The sequence below is a fragment of the Mastigoproctus giganteus genome, chromosome 12 (genome assembly GCF_048544385.1).
Source record: "Mastigoproctus giganteus isolate SK-2022 chromosome 12, ASM4854438v1, whole genome shotgun sequence".
Classification (NCBI taxonomy): Eukaryota; Metazoa; Arthropoda; class Arachnida; order Uropygi; family Thelyphonidae; genus Mastigoproctus; species Mastigoproctus giganteus.
This window is the reverse complement of record NC_143586.1, coordinates 147,733,408-147,750,246: the sequence shown is the minus strand read 5'-3', so window position 1 is coordinate 147,750,246 and position 16,839 is coordinate 147,733,408. Positions and strand designations below refer to the sequence as shown.

General features: G+C 35.0%; 1 protein-coding gene across 1 annotated transcript in view; it reads right to left on the bottom strand.

Moving 5' to 3' along the window:
- LOC150077500 (lysosomal aspartic protease-like) overlaps positions 1 to 16,839 on the bottom strand; it is a 137,783-nt gene that overhangs the window by 39,140 nt on the left and 81,804 nt on the right. The window contains exon 3 of the mRNA XM_090386387.1: positions 10,694 to 10,817. Coding sequence (XP_090242513.1) covers positions 10,694 to 10,817 — 124 coding nt within the window. The remainder of the gene's footprint in view (positions 1 to 10,693; positions 10,818 to 16,839) is intronic.

Genomic DNA, 16,839 nt, shown 5'->3' with positions numbered 1-16,839 from the left:
AGACAAATATTACCAGAATATAAACATACAGTAAGAAAGGAACAAAATTATTAATAAGTGAAATTACAGAAATAATATAAAATGCAACTGTGTAATAATCATTAACAATAAAATTTTAAAATACAGGGTGTTTATAAATGATGGGAACACTTTCAGTGATTCATTGCACAAAGACTAGGACAGATATCTGTGTCATATACATACCTTGTGAAAGAGAAAATGTCAAAGTTTTTTTTACATCACATCACAACGATTCAGTGTGGGAACCACATTTGACATGGCAAATGTCCACACAGTAATCTAACTCTTGACATACCCCGTCCAACATATCCTGTGTGACCGTGGTGGTAGCTTCTTCAATTCTCTGCTTTAGTTCCTGGACATCACGTGGCAAAGGTGGTATATAAACACAATCCTTTATGTAGCCCCACAAGAATAAATCACAAGTCAGGTGATCTCAGCGGCCATTTCAAGAAACAATCTTCCCTTTCTTCAGCAAGTCTGATCCAGCGCTTGTGTAGCTTGGTGTTAAGGTAGGCTCGAACATCATTATGGAAGTGGCGAGGGACCCTGTCTTGCTGGTAAATAAAGTCATCACTATCTTGCTGAACTTGAAACATCAACCATTGCTGAAACATATCGGAGTAGGATATGCCCAGTTACAGTACCACCAGTAAAGAAGAAAGGTCCGTACAGTTTTCGGAATGACAAGGCGCAGAAAACATTCACCTTCAGCGAATCATGCTCATATTCAATCATCTCTTCAGATTTCTGGGTGCCCCAGATTCGACAATTGTGTCGGTTGACCTTCCCATTGGTGTGAAATGTGGTCACCGCTAAACACTACGCGATTAAAGAAGTCATGTTCTTCTGTCAGTCCTTGCAGTTCACAACAAAATTGGAAACACTTCTCTTTGTCATCTTCCTTTAACATATGCACTAGCTGCAATTTATACGGCGACATAGAAAGTTTTTTACGAAGAACCTTCCATACTGTCGGGGATACTATTTGCAGCTCAGAAGATGCTCTCTGCACCAATTTATTGGGGCTCCTTGTGAATGTCTCTCTCTCTCTCACTGGTTCCGCATTATCAACAGTAACACTAGGCTGGCCACTGCTCTTTCCCCGAACACAAGCAACCCGTGTTTACAAACTGCTTATGCCACTTGTAAATAGCCTTCCTGGCTGGTGGCTCTTTATCGTACCCACTTTGAAATTTCCTTTGAATGTCTGTTGCACACTTGTTCTTATCAAAACAGTGGCATACAAAATGCCTTCTCGGGACCAGAAGCTGCCACCTTTCAACAACACTATTCCTGTGGTACAGGTACGGTAGGTAACGCCAACTGGTAGTGAATGATGGAACTACATGCCTCGGCAGTAACAACTGGGAAACTTTCATGTTTTCTCTTTCACATGGTATAAATAAGTAATTGCTCTTACTCCATGTGCAATAAATTATTGAAAGTGTTCCCACCATTTATAGACACCCTGTATAAAAAAGGTGTAAAATTATTTTGCCTTTTTACATTTAAAAAAAAAAAAAAAAAAAAATTGGGAGAACAGTGGATATAATTTTTTTTTTTTAATTTAAATAAAATAAAATGAAAAAGAAGGCACAACACATTAACAGATAAATGTAACAAAAATATATCAAATTTAGTTGGCTACTGACGAGCCAGCCAAGGTCTAAACTGTGAAATAGCGCAATTAAAATCAAATCAAATGAACTATTCAGCAAACCATTACGAAAAAAGGGATGACTCAAAAATTAAAAAAGACATCAGTTAATTAATTAGTTGCTGTAGTAGGAGCATTAGCAACTAAGGCCATACTGCTCCATATACAATGTCTGTAAATTATCTTCTGTGGTCGATTTTCTGTTTGCTGGAAGAAAAACCCATGCTACCCTTGCTTGAGACCAACTAACTCAGCCACATTGTGAAAAAAGCCCATAAATATTCTACCAGTGATAAAATGGATGCCAACCAGGTATTTTTTCAAATTAGAAAATAGGCCAAAGTCCAATTAGGCTAGATCTGATGAATGGGGTATGGTCCAAGATTTCAAAGCCACAATCATGCAGCACAGCCATGACAATGACAGACTTGTTTGTTTGTTTGTTTGTTTGTTATTTGGTTTTTAGGAGCATTAGGAACTAAGGCCATATTGCTCCGGGATATGCAGTGGTCATTCCCTGACCTTTCCACATCCTCCGTATTTGGTGGTGACAGGCTCGAACCAGATTTGTGAATAGGCACATTACCCCGGTCAAACAAGACTCTTGAGTTTTGCTCAGCATTTGTCTATCATTTTCATGAAAATACCTCACAAGATCTGTGTAATATGCCCCTGTGATTGGTCTGTCTGAAAGTAATCCACTAAAAACACTATTTCAGCATCCTAAAAAGCCATTTCCATCATCTTGCCAGCAGAAGGAATCAACCTGTGTTTATTTTGAGAAGGAAATATAGCTGTTTTCCACTGTTTGGATTGCTCCTTTGTTTGTGGCTGAAAATGGATCCCCATCTCATCCATGGTCGCAAAACTTCCAAGAAAATTTGCTGGATCTGCTTGAAAACAATGAAAATGTTCACTTGACAACTTGTGTGTTTTTCATCTGCTGTCAACAACTTTGGGACCCATTGTGCTGGTACCTTTTTCATAGCAAGAACCTCTACTATTAATGCATGTTCAGATGAGATACCAAAGATGCTGGAAATGTACCGAACTGTCACTTGCTGATCACTCATGCATACTGTCAACAACCTCTGGAGTGACGGACATTGCAAATCTTCCACAGCATGAATCATCTTTCAAGCCCACCTTCCCTCATTTAAATTCTGCTACCCACTTCTTAACCATGGAATAGGAAGTGCATCCTCACCCAAATTAACCATATCCTCATGGATTTCCTTTGTCAGTTCCTTTTTTTTCCAAACAAACTTTCTTCAATCACACAACTTTGTTGACTTAATTAAAAAAAGACATTATTGAAACTGAATGAAACTTGATCAGTTACTATTTGAAGTGTTATACATTTAGTACAGAAATTTTTAACACTGTACTGCTAACCTTTCATAATCAGGCCACAAACTTTTCAAAAAAAATAAATAAAAACAAAGCAAACCTCATACTTGTTCATCACTCTTACTATGCATCTGCAACATGTAAAATCATTAATTTTATGAGACATTCAATACTAGTTCACAGTGTCGTACTCAGTAGTACAGTCATATGTATTTAGTTTTAAGGCAATTTAAATGCTGAAATCAGTTTCCCATTTATAGCACATATTAAAAAATTTTGGATAATTGCAACATCCTTATCAGAGGCAGAAATTGACATTTTGGCTTAATGCTAGTGGCTATCACTTTGTGGAGATAAGGGATCAGAGCTGCTGTATTATTTAATAAATATATATATATTTATATATATAGTCATAATATTAAACTGTTAAGAAGCAAAATAAGCAGAAAAAGGAAAATAAAATTTATATGTCTAATGCTGCAAAATGTGCAGTGCAGCAGTAAAGAAAGCAAAAGGATATAATGTGTGGTTTGTAACAGTGTCTGTGAAAACGGAAATGAAAAATATACAAAGTGTCTGAACTAAAAGAAGTTTAAGGGATAGTAGAAACTGAAAGTGAAGTAGTGGTGAAAAAAAATAAAATGAAAAATAAATAAATATATATGTATATATACACACTGAGGGGGGGGAGAAAAAAAAATATATAATTATATTTAAATAATGTTGAAAAAGAAGTATTACTTAATAAAAAAAATAATAAAAAGGAGGGTACAGCATACATCAGAGGTAGCAAAAAGCATATTCCTCTACATGATGCTTGAAATATAGTCATATAAATTAGAATAAGGTTTAAAATAATGCCAGCAGTAAATAATACTGCTGGCATTATTTTAAACCTTATTCTAATTTATATATATATATATATATATATATATATAACCAATAATTAATATAAAAAATAAAAATCAAATTATTACATTTGCCAGTAGCATGGCAAACCGTACAGCAAAAAATTAACATAAAAATTAAATCAACAAGACAAACTGTAGCCGAAAGTCTCCAAATAATTTAAAAGTTCAATTAAACCCAATTAATATTAAATACATTTTAAATTTAAAATATAAAGCCAATTATATAATAATTTAGCAGCACCCCCCTTGTAAGGTACCAGTTCCGAGAGACGTGAAATATCACTAAAACGGACTACTAAAATAAAACATAGTAACAAAATAGACTGACCATTATGCCCCATATCGACAGAGGACCACGAAGCCAATAATGGTCATGGAATCGCTGCATTTCAATCGCTAGACAAATCGTCGCAAAGGCAAACCGATCGAAGGACTGAACCACCCCTCCATCCCCTGATTGATCTACAAATGCAGAGGATTTGCATAGTGGTGGTCCTTATGCAGCAAGAAATAAACAATAGAACAGACCAGCACTCCAGAGCAGAGCCATACCATCGACATAATGTAAGCTTAACCAGCTTATATAGATAGAACAAAGAAAATAAAATTATTGGCCTCGTGGTCCTCTGTCGATATGGGGCATAATGGTCAGTCTATTATTTTGTTACTCTGTTTAATTTTAGTAGTCCGTTTTAGTGATATTTCACATCTCTCGAAACTGGTACCTTACAAGGGGGGGCACTAAATTATTATATAATTGGCTTTATATTTTAAATTTAAAATGGATTTAATATTAATTGAACTTCTAAATTATTTGGAGACTTTCGGCTACAGTTTCAGTCTTGTTACCTTTTTTCCCCCTCCCTGTTGATTAAATTTTTATGTTAATTTTTTGCTCTACGGTTTTGCCATGCTACTGGCATATTTAATTTTTAATATTAATTATCGGTTATGTACTGGGCATGATGTGGAGGATGTGCATTTTGCTGCCTCTAATGATAGCTTTATATTTATTTATTTTATTTTTCATTTCATTCTAATTTTTAAAGCCATTATTCATATATAAATATATATATATTGAAGAAAAAAAAAAAAAAAAAAAAAAAAAAAAGATATGTATATATATTTAAATGTGATTTCTTATAATATTTTTGTATTATTTAGTTAGCAAAAGGCATACTTATTTCAATTACGCAGCCATTCACATGCTACTCCCTGAATTACTTTGATGAATTCAGGGAATAGCATATGAACTGCTCAGCGTTCATCCACTAACTGCAGGCATGAGCAGCACAATATACAAATTTAGCCAGAGGATTTAAGTATTTCATTCTGACTTGCATATCAATATATACTTTTGTACTATGTTGCCTACAGGGTTGTAGGACTGCCCAACATAATTCCAAATACCTAATCCTGAAGGCATTTCAACCATTATCGTTGTCAAATGCTTAGAAAAATCCTGTGCATTGGTAGAAACTAAAAAAAAACCTTTACGATTTTCCTGACAAATCTAATTATTAATGAAAACTGATCAGCAATGAAAAGGAAGGTGCATAACTAATTATAATAACAAAATATTTAGCTGTATTTACTTGCACAATGATTTCATTGAAGCCTTTCTTCCCCATAAGATCAATAACTATTCAAACAATGAATGAAGATAAATAATTATTATGACCACTTCCAGGATTTGCATATCTTGGAGATAAAGATGGGTCAAATAAACTTATTTGTCATACCTAAAAAAATTATTGCTAAACTGATTTTACAGTTTTGTCACTGCTGAAAAATAAACTGTGAAGAGCCACAACTCTTTTTAAAAAATCCCTCTAATTTACATTCATGATTATACAGGGTAACTAATGCAATAGCAATACAATTATAGTCTAAGCTCTTTATAATGATTCTCTTTTTAATGTCCCAACACATTGTAATGTGGTTTATTCTGGCCAATTCCTCATTAACCTAATGCTATTTTACATATTCACTATAACAACACTGAAAATAAAAGGATTTCTCTATAACAACCGTAAATTTCTACTTCTTAATCTGGATTTTTACTTTTTTATTACAATATTTGCATTTAAAATGACAGAATGCTTCAAATATATTGAAGTAATTGATGAGCTTGCAGCCTAATGGTGAGAAATTATTTGTTACAATTTCCCATGCTCTTTTCGCAATGCAGTAATGAAATGAACATTGGCTAGAAGTTAATTTCATTAGTTAGAGGTGTATGTTTATTGGTATAGCTCAAAGAAAGTGGATAGCTTTGCCAATTGCAAATAAAATTTGGATTTTGCAAGCTGTAGATAATGGTGTGCATTCTAAGGCTGACATCGCCAAACAGTTCGGCATTGCTAAGAGTACTCTATTCACCAACTAGAAAAAAAAAGATTGTAAGTTTAGAAAAATCTGCTGCATCAGGTAGGATTCGAGCACGAAAGACGAAGTATTCGTATCTGGAAAGGGTACTCTTGGAATGGCTAATGATGCGTGCAACAAACGTTCCTGTAGATGATAATGTTTTAAAAGCTAAGGCTGACTCATTTGCGCATCGAATGTATATTGAAAAATTTAAAAGTTCAGACGGATGGTTACAGAAATTTAAGACTCGTCGCGGCTTGTGTTTCAAAAAAGTGTGTGGCAACAGTGCAACCATGAATATTGACGCTACAAAGGAATGGAAGGAAAATCGTTTAAAAAATGTTTTGCTGACATACAACCATAATGGCATCTTCAATGCTGATGAAACTGGACTCTTTTTTTTTTTAAATTGCTACCGGATAAAACACTCATATTTAAAGGCAAGGAATTTAGTGGCGGAAAAAAGGCCAAACAACAGATTACCATTCTCCTAGTAGCAAACTTGTCTAGCACAGAGAAGCTTCCTCTTTTAATCATTGGGAAAGCCCAGAAGCCTCTATGCTTTAAAGGTGTGAAGACATTACCGACCATGTAGCGAGCAAACCAAAAGGCATGGAGGCATAATGGTCAGTCTATTTTTGTTATTTTGGTTTTATTTCATTTTATTGTAGTTAGTTTAGTCTCTATTTGTGATATGTCACGTAATTTGGAACTGGCACCTTACGAGAGGGGTGCTGCTAAATTCTTATGTAATTGGCTCTAAAAATTTTTAAAATTGATTTATTTTAATTGGGTTTTCTAAATTTATTTGGAGATTTTCTGCTATAATTTTTAGTCTTACCTTTTATTCTCCTTCCCTGTTCATTGATTGTTATGTTTAATTTATTATTTTTCGCTCAACAGTTTTGCCATGCTACTGGCATTAATTTTGATTTATATTTAATATGTTATATAACTAATTTGCAGTAGACAAATAAACAGAACCTTGGGTTCTGTTTATTTGTCTACTGCAAATCATGAGACCACTGGAAATTTTGCTAGTTTTCAAAAGTAGAGAATTTTCAATGAGAAATGAACTATTTATGTGTCTGCTCTGACTGGTTTGCTCCTAACTGACTGACAGTTACAGTTATTCAAATTATACATCATATAAACTTGACAAACAAACAGTTTTAGATTGATATTCTTGAAATTACATTGCTGTCTTCATTATGAATTCATCTCTCAATTGCAAGTATGATCATTTTTGAGCAGTCAGTTACTTACCTGTGGCTTTCAAAGTAGCGCCCAAAGGAAAGTTTTCACAAAGCTTACATTCTAAGCCTTCTTTAGTTAAAAGAAAAAATAAACATGAATTGCTCCCTTTAAAAATTTATATGGTCATGTATGAGTTTAATTAACAGTGAAATATCCAATCACACCATAGCTAGCCATGACTGGATAGTTCATTGATAGTTGACTGACACTGGAAAATATACCGCTTCAGGAAATTAAAATCTTTTATTGTGATAGTACTCAAAAACTATAACAGTGTTCTGCCATGACAGTGGTTATTTAGAATTTTTCTCCCTCTTTCAATTTAAGTTTTTAGTAGTAGTAATGGAGGAATGTGAATGCAAGAAAGCAAGAGTATCAGCTTATGTAACATCAGCCCAAAAAAAAAAAAAAAAAAAACCATTTTTCACACATCCATCCCTTCTAAAAGTTTGTCCAGCTCCTCCTTGAATTCATTTAAGCTATCAACTTCCACAACAACAGATGGAAGTTTGTTCCAACAATTAATCACCTGCTGACTAAAGGCAAATTTCTACAAGTCTATTCTACAACTGTCTTTTCTCAATTTTAATTTATGCCCCCTCAGGTTTATAATCTGAGTAAGCAGAAGAATCCCATCAGAATTCAGCATGCTCAACCCATTCAAGGCCTTATACACCTCAAACAGATCACCTCACAGGTGCCTAGTCTCCAGCCACTGCAATTTGCAGAACTTAAGCCTTTCTTGGTAAGAGGACCCCTTCGTTCCCCTCACCAATCTTGTCGTCCTACTCTGTACACACTCAAGAAACTCTACATCCTTCCAAAATGATGCCTCCAGACCTGTATGCAGTACTCCAGGTGTCGCCTGACCACTGCCTTATACAAAGGGATAATCACCACCTTTTTCCTAATAGCAAAATTCCTGTATATTATTGACAATACCCCAAGACCTGCTCTGGCAGCCTGTCTGCATTTATCAGAAATCTTCATATCTGATTGCACAATTACTTCCAGATGTTTCTCTTGGGTTACTGCTACCCATATGCAGTACTTTGCATTTGTCAATGTTAAACTTCAGTTGCCACTTCTCAGCCCATCTGTCTAACTTTTCTAGATCCTGTTGCAGTAGCATACTGTCTTTACTGTCATTAACAACCCTGCCAACCTTTGTATCATCTGCAAACTTGGACATTAAGCCTGATATACCTTCATCAATATCATTGATAAATATACAAAACAACAGTGGGCACAACATAGAAACATGGGGGAATCCACTAATAACATTAGTCCACAAAGAGCAGCATCCATTAATTACCACTCCGTCTTCTCCCACTCAACCACCCTTTTATCCATTGTAGTAACTTACCCGTAATACCATACTGCTCCAATTTGTACAGTAGTCTTCCATGTGCAACAGTGTCAAAATATGACACTGTTGCACATGGAACAGTGTCAAAATATGATTTCAAGAAAATTTCCCTATGTGTGAGACATACTATAATTGCCATAGTGGCAACACTGCTGAATTGCTCCACTGGAACATTGTATAATCTTTCTACAGTAGTCGATCTGTGTACTGTACTCCCAGTATACAAGTTGTACTTATATAGTAATTTCATAAACCAGAAAGGGTTAAGTCCCAGTGTTGCTGGATTCGTGAGTTCCTACTGTATACGAAAGTGTGAGGGAAAATGATTAGTTCTACAGGAACTCCGACTTACGTAAGGGTTGCTTTCTGCTGAACGCTACGTAAGTCGGAATTTCCCTAAATAAGCATTTAGAGAAATTCCGCACTTAGAACTATGTGCACTGAATTTGATAGAAGCAAAAAAGAAATGTTTAATGAACATGTAAATAGAATTATAAATTTTTTTTTTTTTTTTATCTCATGCACAGGAAAAATTACAAAAGCGTACAAAATTACAAAAATTTCAAAATTATAAAATAACAAAAAGAGAGGGGAAACAGGCATAACTTCAGCAAGTTTTACCTTTCGAACATCACTGCTACAATTAACTCTCCAGCTGATAAGCACACCGCTGTGAAAGTTGAGGGCTGTGAAGATTTAGGAGTTTTTTCCAACACATCACAAAATTTCTCTGCAGCTGCAAAATCGGCATTAGTGACTTCACTGCATATTTTAATGTTTTGGAAACCAGTGCGATGTTAACCACCCGCTGCTTGCCACGAACTTGGCTTGGGGTTCGCCGTACTTATCCTTAATATCTTCATAAATACTTCTTGCTTTTGCTTGAATGGCCATTGGACTCAGGGGCACTCGCTTCTGAATCTGATTTTCCACTCATATTATTAACAGCTTTTCCATCTTTGATATAGCACTTGAACGCTGTTTTGTGATCACTGCTGGGGCGGACTGGCCCCAGTGAGAAATACGTTGATCCTTGAACATCTTTTATACGCATACTGTCCCTTAAAATAGTATTCACTGTTGAAGCAGTGAGACCTAATTCAGTGCAATAGATGACAAACTGTCCTGCTTCATACTTCTTAATTAATCATCTTCATTTCTAAAACAATTGTTTTGTTTAGTTTCTTAGAACTGCCAGCACTTGCACTTTCTGTTGGTCGCTTTCCCTTCATCATTGTAATAAGTAAATAGGCCGCCATAGCCTAGTGGTCAGGCACGCGGGTGCATAAGTACATGTGCCTTCAGTGACAGGGATTCAAGCCCGTGACTTCTGAATACAGTGCTGTTTCTTGTATTCTATCTATCTTGTGAACTCCTCTGACTGGTGGTCCCAGAGTATAAACAGAAAATTTATTTTATAATTTATTTAAATAGGAATGAAGAGAAAATTTATTTATTTTTTTTTATGATTAAAGATTTCAGTGAAGGTGGAACAAAAAAAAAAAAAAAAAAAAAAAAAAGGCGTTATTGGGTTCACATTACAATATTTTCACAATATCTCCATTTATTCCTACAGGATGCAAAATAAGTTTCCAAGATTTTTTTAAGTTTGCACTGGCCAGCAAAAACTTACATAAATTTGAATTTGCGTAAGTCGAGTATTACTTAAGTCCGAGAGTTCCTGTATTTGTAACTAAATTGCACTTTTATCTGTAAACTATACTTCTTGTGAATGAGCAATTTATTAAAACTTACAGCATGCAATATTTGTCCACTTGCAGTTTTTGGAAGGAACCCACAAATTTGATGATCCTGTATCAAATACAACTTTGAAGCTTTGTGGAGGAGTTCCAAGAGTGATTGGTCCATAGTATTGAGCCTACAAAAACATCCAACAAATAACTAAACAATGTTTAAAATGATTAAAGGACAAAATAATTAGTAATATTTATAGACATATTTAACCTGGATAGAGGGTATTCACTTTAATCTTTTGGAAAATAAGAATAAATTTGTAGCAAAAGAGTATGATGCTATTAAAGTAAATTAATATTTGGAGCTATTAAAATAAATCCAAAATGCTCAAATATCAGTTATGACTAGAGTTACAGCCAGATATATGGTTTCCCTTTTTCCATCATCTGTCCAGACTGCATTTTAAAATTGGAGATATGCCTAGCTTTTCCTTCTGGAAAATGCACTGATGGTTTCTTTTGACATATGCAACTGATATTTTATACCATGTCTACTTAAATGAAAAAAAAATAATAATAATAAATAAAAAAAATACACACACACACACACACACACACACACGATATATCAACTATTGAGAGCCTATTCCTAATTGGATGGTGGGCATGGGTATTCAGAGCTACCTTCATGGTGGCACCTGTCCATTTAACTGTGTTTCTTTTATTTTAAATTCAATGATTATGAAGTGAGCTACGAAGTCAAGGTGTTTACCCTAATAAGCAGATTATACAGTGTTTCAATTAAAAGCCACCAAAGTCTATCTTGCTTATTTTTAGGTTATTTGTTGTCCGTAACTTTATTTTATCGTATTTTGGCTGAAATTTTTGAATTTGATGTTAAAATTGGACTAACTATTACTGTTTATATTTTATGATCTTTCTAAGCATTTGCAATTCATTTTTTAGTCTTATTTTATGATCTTTAAATTTAAATTTTATAAAATTAACTTTTTCATTTTTTCAATGACAAAGTTGTTTATCATTGAAAAAACGAAATATATCAATTGAAAAAACTCAATTGAGATGTATTATCAATTGAGATATATAAAGCCCTGAACGGTTTGAGCATTAGCATTAGTAGAGGCATTTGATGCAAGAAAGCAAGCTTATGCAGCATCAGCCAAAAAAAAAAAAAAAAAAAAACACCACTTCCACTTCACCCCTCTGTTCGTTCAAAATATCTGTCCAGCTGAGCCTTAAACTTATTTAGGCTATCAACTTCCACGACAAGGAGCATGCTCAATGCTGATGGGATTCTTCCTCTTGCTCAGAATAATCACCTGAGAGGGCATAAATTCAAATTGAGGAAAGACAGTTGTTGGATATATGTGCGGAAGTTTGCCTTTAGCAAGTGGGTGGTTGATTGTTGGAACAAACTTCCATCTGTCGTAGAAGTTGATAGCTTAAATAGATTCAAGGCAGAACTAGACAAACATTTGGAGCTAGTGGTTGGATGAAATGAGGAGGATGTGTGTTTTTTTTTTTTTTTTTTTGGCTGATAAGCTTGCTTTCTTGCATCATGTGCCTTTGGCTAATGTCTTTTTATGGGTGATTTCAATCTACATGTCATTGACTGAAACAAGTAGGAAAGAACTTTACCATGAGGCACAAAATTTTTAAATCAACTAGATAACTCAAGAGAGTTCATATGCATCAGTATGTTAGAGAAAGAATATTCTAGATCTGATTATCATCCACAAGCCAGATGAAGTAGTAGTAGTAGAGGCATGTGATGCAAGAAAGAAAGCTTATGTAGCATCAGCCAAAAAAAAAAAAAAAAAAACCCATTTCACACATCCATTCACTCTAAACGTTTGTCCAGTTCCTCCTTGAATTTATTTCGGGTATCGACTTCCACAACGACAGATGGAACTTTGTTCCACCTACCCACTGGCTAAAGGCAAACATCCACACATCTATTCTACAACAGTCTTTCCTCAATTTGAATTTATGCCCTCTCAGGTTCATAATCTTAGCAAGAGGAAGAATCCCATCAGAATTGAGCCTGCTCAACCCATTCTAGGCATTATACATCTCAATCCGTTCACTTTGCAGGTGCTGCAATTTACAGAACTTAAGCCTTTCTTGGTATGAGGACCCTTCGTTTCCCTCACCAACCTCCTCTCTGCCCACTCAAGCAACTCTACATTCTTCCTAAAATGAGGCATCCAGACCTGTACTCAAGGTGTGGTCTCACCATTGCTTTATACAAGGGATAATCACTTTTTCGCTACTACAAAATACCTGTATATCATTGACAACACCCCATGACCTGCTCTGGTAGACTGTCTGCACTGCTCAGAAAACTTCATATCTGACTGCACAATTTTTTCCAGGTCTTTTTCATTTTCTACCACTCAAAGTGTAGTACCACACAACTGGTACGTTTCTTTGGGGTTATTTCCACCCATATGCAGTACTTTGCATTTGTCAATGCTAAACTTCAGTTGCCACTTCTCAGCCCATCTGCCCAACTTTTCTAGATCCTGTTGCAGTACCACACTGGCATTACTGTCATTAACAACCCTGCAAACCTTATTATCATCTGCAAACTTGGATAATAAGCCTGATATACCTTCATCAAAATCATTGTGCAGGCAGATATGAAGTGGTTGTGCAGGCAGATATGAAGTTCTCTGAGCAGTGCAGATGGGCTGCAAGAGTAGCTCATGGAGTATTGTCAATGATATACAGGAATTTTTCCAGCAGGGATAAGGAGGTGATTATTCCATTGTATAAGGCAATGGTCAGGCCACACCTAGAGTACTGTATACAGGTCTGGAGGCCTCATTTCAAGAAGGATGTAGAGCTGCTGGAACGAGTACAGAGAAGGGCAACAAGATTAGTGAATGGAACAAAGGGGTGCTCTTACGAAGAAAGGCTTAAGTTTTGCAAGTTACAGTGTCTGGAGACTAGGCACCAGCGAGGTGATCTGATAGAGGTGTATAAAGTCTTGAATGGTTTTAAGCATGCTCAATGCTGATGGGATTCTTCCTCTAGCTCAGAAAAATCACCTGAGAGGGCATAAATTCAAATTGAGGAAAGACAGATGTAGGATAGACGTGAGGAAATTTGCCTTTAGCCAGCGGGTGGTTGGTTGGTGGAACAGACTTCCATCCCTTGTGGTGGAGGTTGATAGCCTAAATAAGTTTAAGGCTCAGCTGGACAGGTATTTGGAACGAACAGAGGGGTGAAGTGGAAGTGGGGTTTTTTTTTTTTTTTTGGCTGATGCTGCATAAGCTTGCTTTCTTGCATCAAATGCCTCTACTAATGCTAATGCTAATGCTAATTGATAAATATACAAAATATCAGTGAGCCTAACAATGAACTGTGGGGGACTCCACTGATAACATTAGTTAATGAAGAGCAGCATACATTGATTACCACTGTCTTCTCCCACTCATACACCCTTTTATCCATTGTAGCAACTTGCCCTTAATACCATACTACTCCAATTTGTACAGTAGTCTTCCATGTCCAACAGTATCAAAAGCATTCCTGAAATCCAAGTATACGATATCAAAATTATTTTTTGCATCCAGTTTCTCTGTAACCACATCATAGTATTCAATCAAATTTGTCAGACAAGACTTTCCCTTAACAAACCCATGCTGTGACTGTATTATTACTGCAGTCTTGTGTAGATGATCCTGCAATCAGAGCCGGCCCGAGGGGGGTGCGAACGCACAAGGCCCCGCGCCGCTGACTGATTTTGCAAAATAAAAATGGTTTCATTTTTTTTTGTTTTAATACTGTCGCAAAATCTAGCAACATCGCCATAAAATGGCCATATTTTTAATATACATAAGAAATAAAATGTCAATAATCATGTTATTAACATTATCTGAAAGCCCACCAAGAATTCTCCAAAGAACACGGAAAAATATATTTTCTTTCAAATATATTTAAAATATCTCTCCTCACAAGTCGCTCAGACGTACAATTATATGTTGCCAGCATTGGCATAGTTATCGTACTCTAAAGGCTATATATACTACCGACTAGGTTTTCTCGGCCCTTTTTAGCTTTCTACCTTCGAGAGATCGAGTGAATTCGAAATTATTCGAAAAGTTCACTTAAATTTTCTTCAGAGAAAATTAAGTTAATAATGCTGGTTTGATCAAAGCACTTATCCTGCAAAAGAATTCCAAAGCACAGTATATGCCCTGCAGAAGCCATAATTTGAATTTAGTTCTTGGAGACATTTCAAAATTGTCTTCTCTTGCAAATTCATTTTTTGGGACTTTACAAAGCATATATAATATTTTTGCAAGTTCTGTGATACGCTAGGATATATTAAAAGAGCATGTCAAACATCTTACTCCAAAACCACTGTCAGCAACGAGGTGGGAATGTCGCCTCGAAAGTGAGAAATCTGTGAGATACGAAGTACCACAATTTTCTCTAGCTTTGAAATACCTTTATGAACATACAAGTGACATGTAAACGAAATCCGAAATCTAATCAATCGAAAATAAACTTACTTCATTTGAATTTTTATTAAGTTTGATCATTTAGTATGACATACTGAATGAAGTAAATATTGTGAGCAAGATATTTCAAAATTCAAATATAGATATCGGTACTGCAAATTCCCATTTAAAAGGGCTTTTAAATTTTTTTGAACAGTATCGTGAATCGGGATTCAAATTTTCTTTAATAACTGCAAAGGAAATAGAATAGAATAGAAATAGAAGGAAATGAAAAAAAGAATTAGAAGTGACATCTGAATTTAAGAATCAAAGAACTGGACGAAAAACAAAGCAATTTTGTTATGAAGGAACCGATCAGCCTATTTCATCGGGCGAAGAATATTTCAGAATTCAATATTTTCTAGTCATAATCGATAGTGCGATTATATCTTTTAAGAAAAGATTTGAAATTTATCACGAACATGAGACATCATATGGTTTTTTATATAATTCGGATAATATTCAAAAACTGACTGAAAACGATCTTCTTAAATGTTGCAGACTTAAATGCAACCTTGCAAGACGATATTGATTGCATTGATTTATTTAATGAAATCAAAATTTGTCATCGAGTTTTGCCTTCCAGGATCACAATATTACAATATTTACTAAAAAAAAAAAAAATTTTTTTTGAATTGTATCCAAATTTTGTTACTGTTCTGAAAATTATATTAACCTTACCAATTACCGTCGCATCTGCAGAAAGATCTTTCTTAAGATTGAAAATAATAAAAAATTACTTGAGATCTAACATTAGTCAAGAACGATTTACCTCCTTAGCCACTTTATCTATCGAATCCGAAATAGCCAAAAAACTAAATTATGATATTATCAACGAATTTGCCATAAAACATGTAAGAAAATGAAACAAAAATCACATATTGTGCCCTTCTTCGATTAAATCGCATAACAAATTGTATTTTATAAGTATATGAAGCAATTTTTCTTATTTGATTTATTAAAGATTTTTTTTGTGATTGAAATGTTAAGTTTATTAAAATAATTTAATTATTTATCATTTTCATGTAATCCTTACTAAACCAATTTGTGCAATGTAATAAATATCAAAATGCAATTAATTATTGCAATTAACTTTGCACCAGGCCCCACTTTTGTTCGGGCCGGCCCTGCCTGCAATGCTTCTTTAACCAGTGATGCCATTATTTTCCGTGGAACAGAAGTTAAACTAACAGGTTTGTAATTTCCAGTGTCTTCCTTTGATCCCCCTTTGTGAATTGGGGATGCATTTGAACATTTCCAGTTCATGGGGGACATCCCCTGAATCTAAGCATGCTCTCATAATTATGGCTAAGGGTTTACTTACTTCCCTCGATGTCTCCTTCAGTATAACTGGATAGATCCCGTCCACCACAGGTGCCTTTCTTATGTTTAACTTCAACAATTTCTCTTCCACTTTGCTCTCAGTTATTACAAAATCATTAAGCTCCCTGTTACAGTTCAATAAGCTTCTGTCCACATCCCTACTACTGAATTGGTCATGTTTGCATCATACAGATCCAAAATATTCATTCAGGTTGTAAGCTATCTGAGCAGAATTATCAACAGTGAACCATCGATATCAAGTGGACAAATCTGATTCATCACCTTCCTTCTAGAGCTTATATAAGAAAAGAAGTTCTTGCTGTTTTTCTTATCATCTTTTGCCAAAGTCATT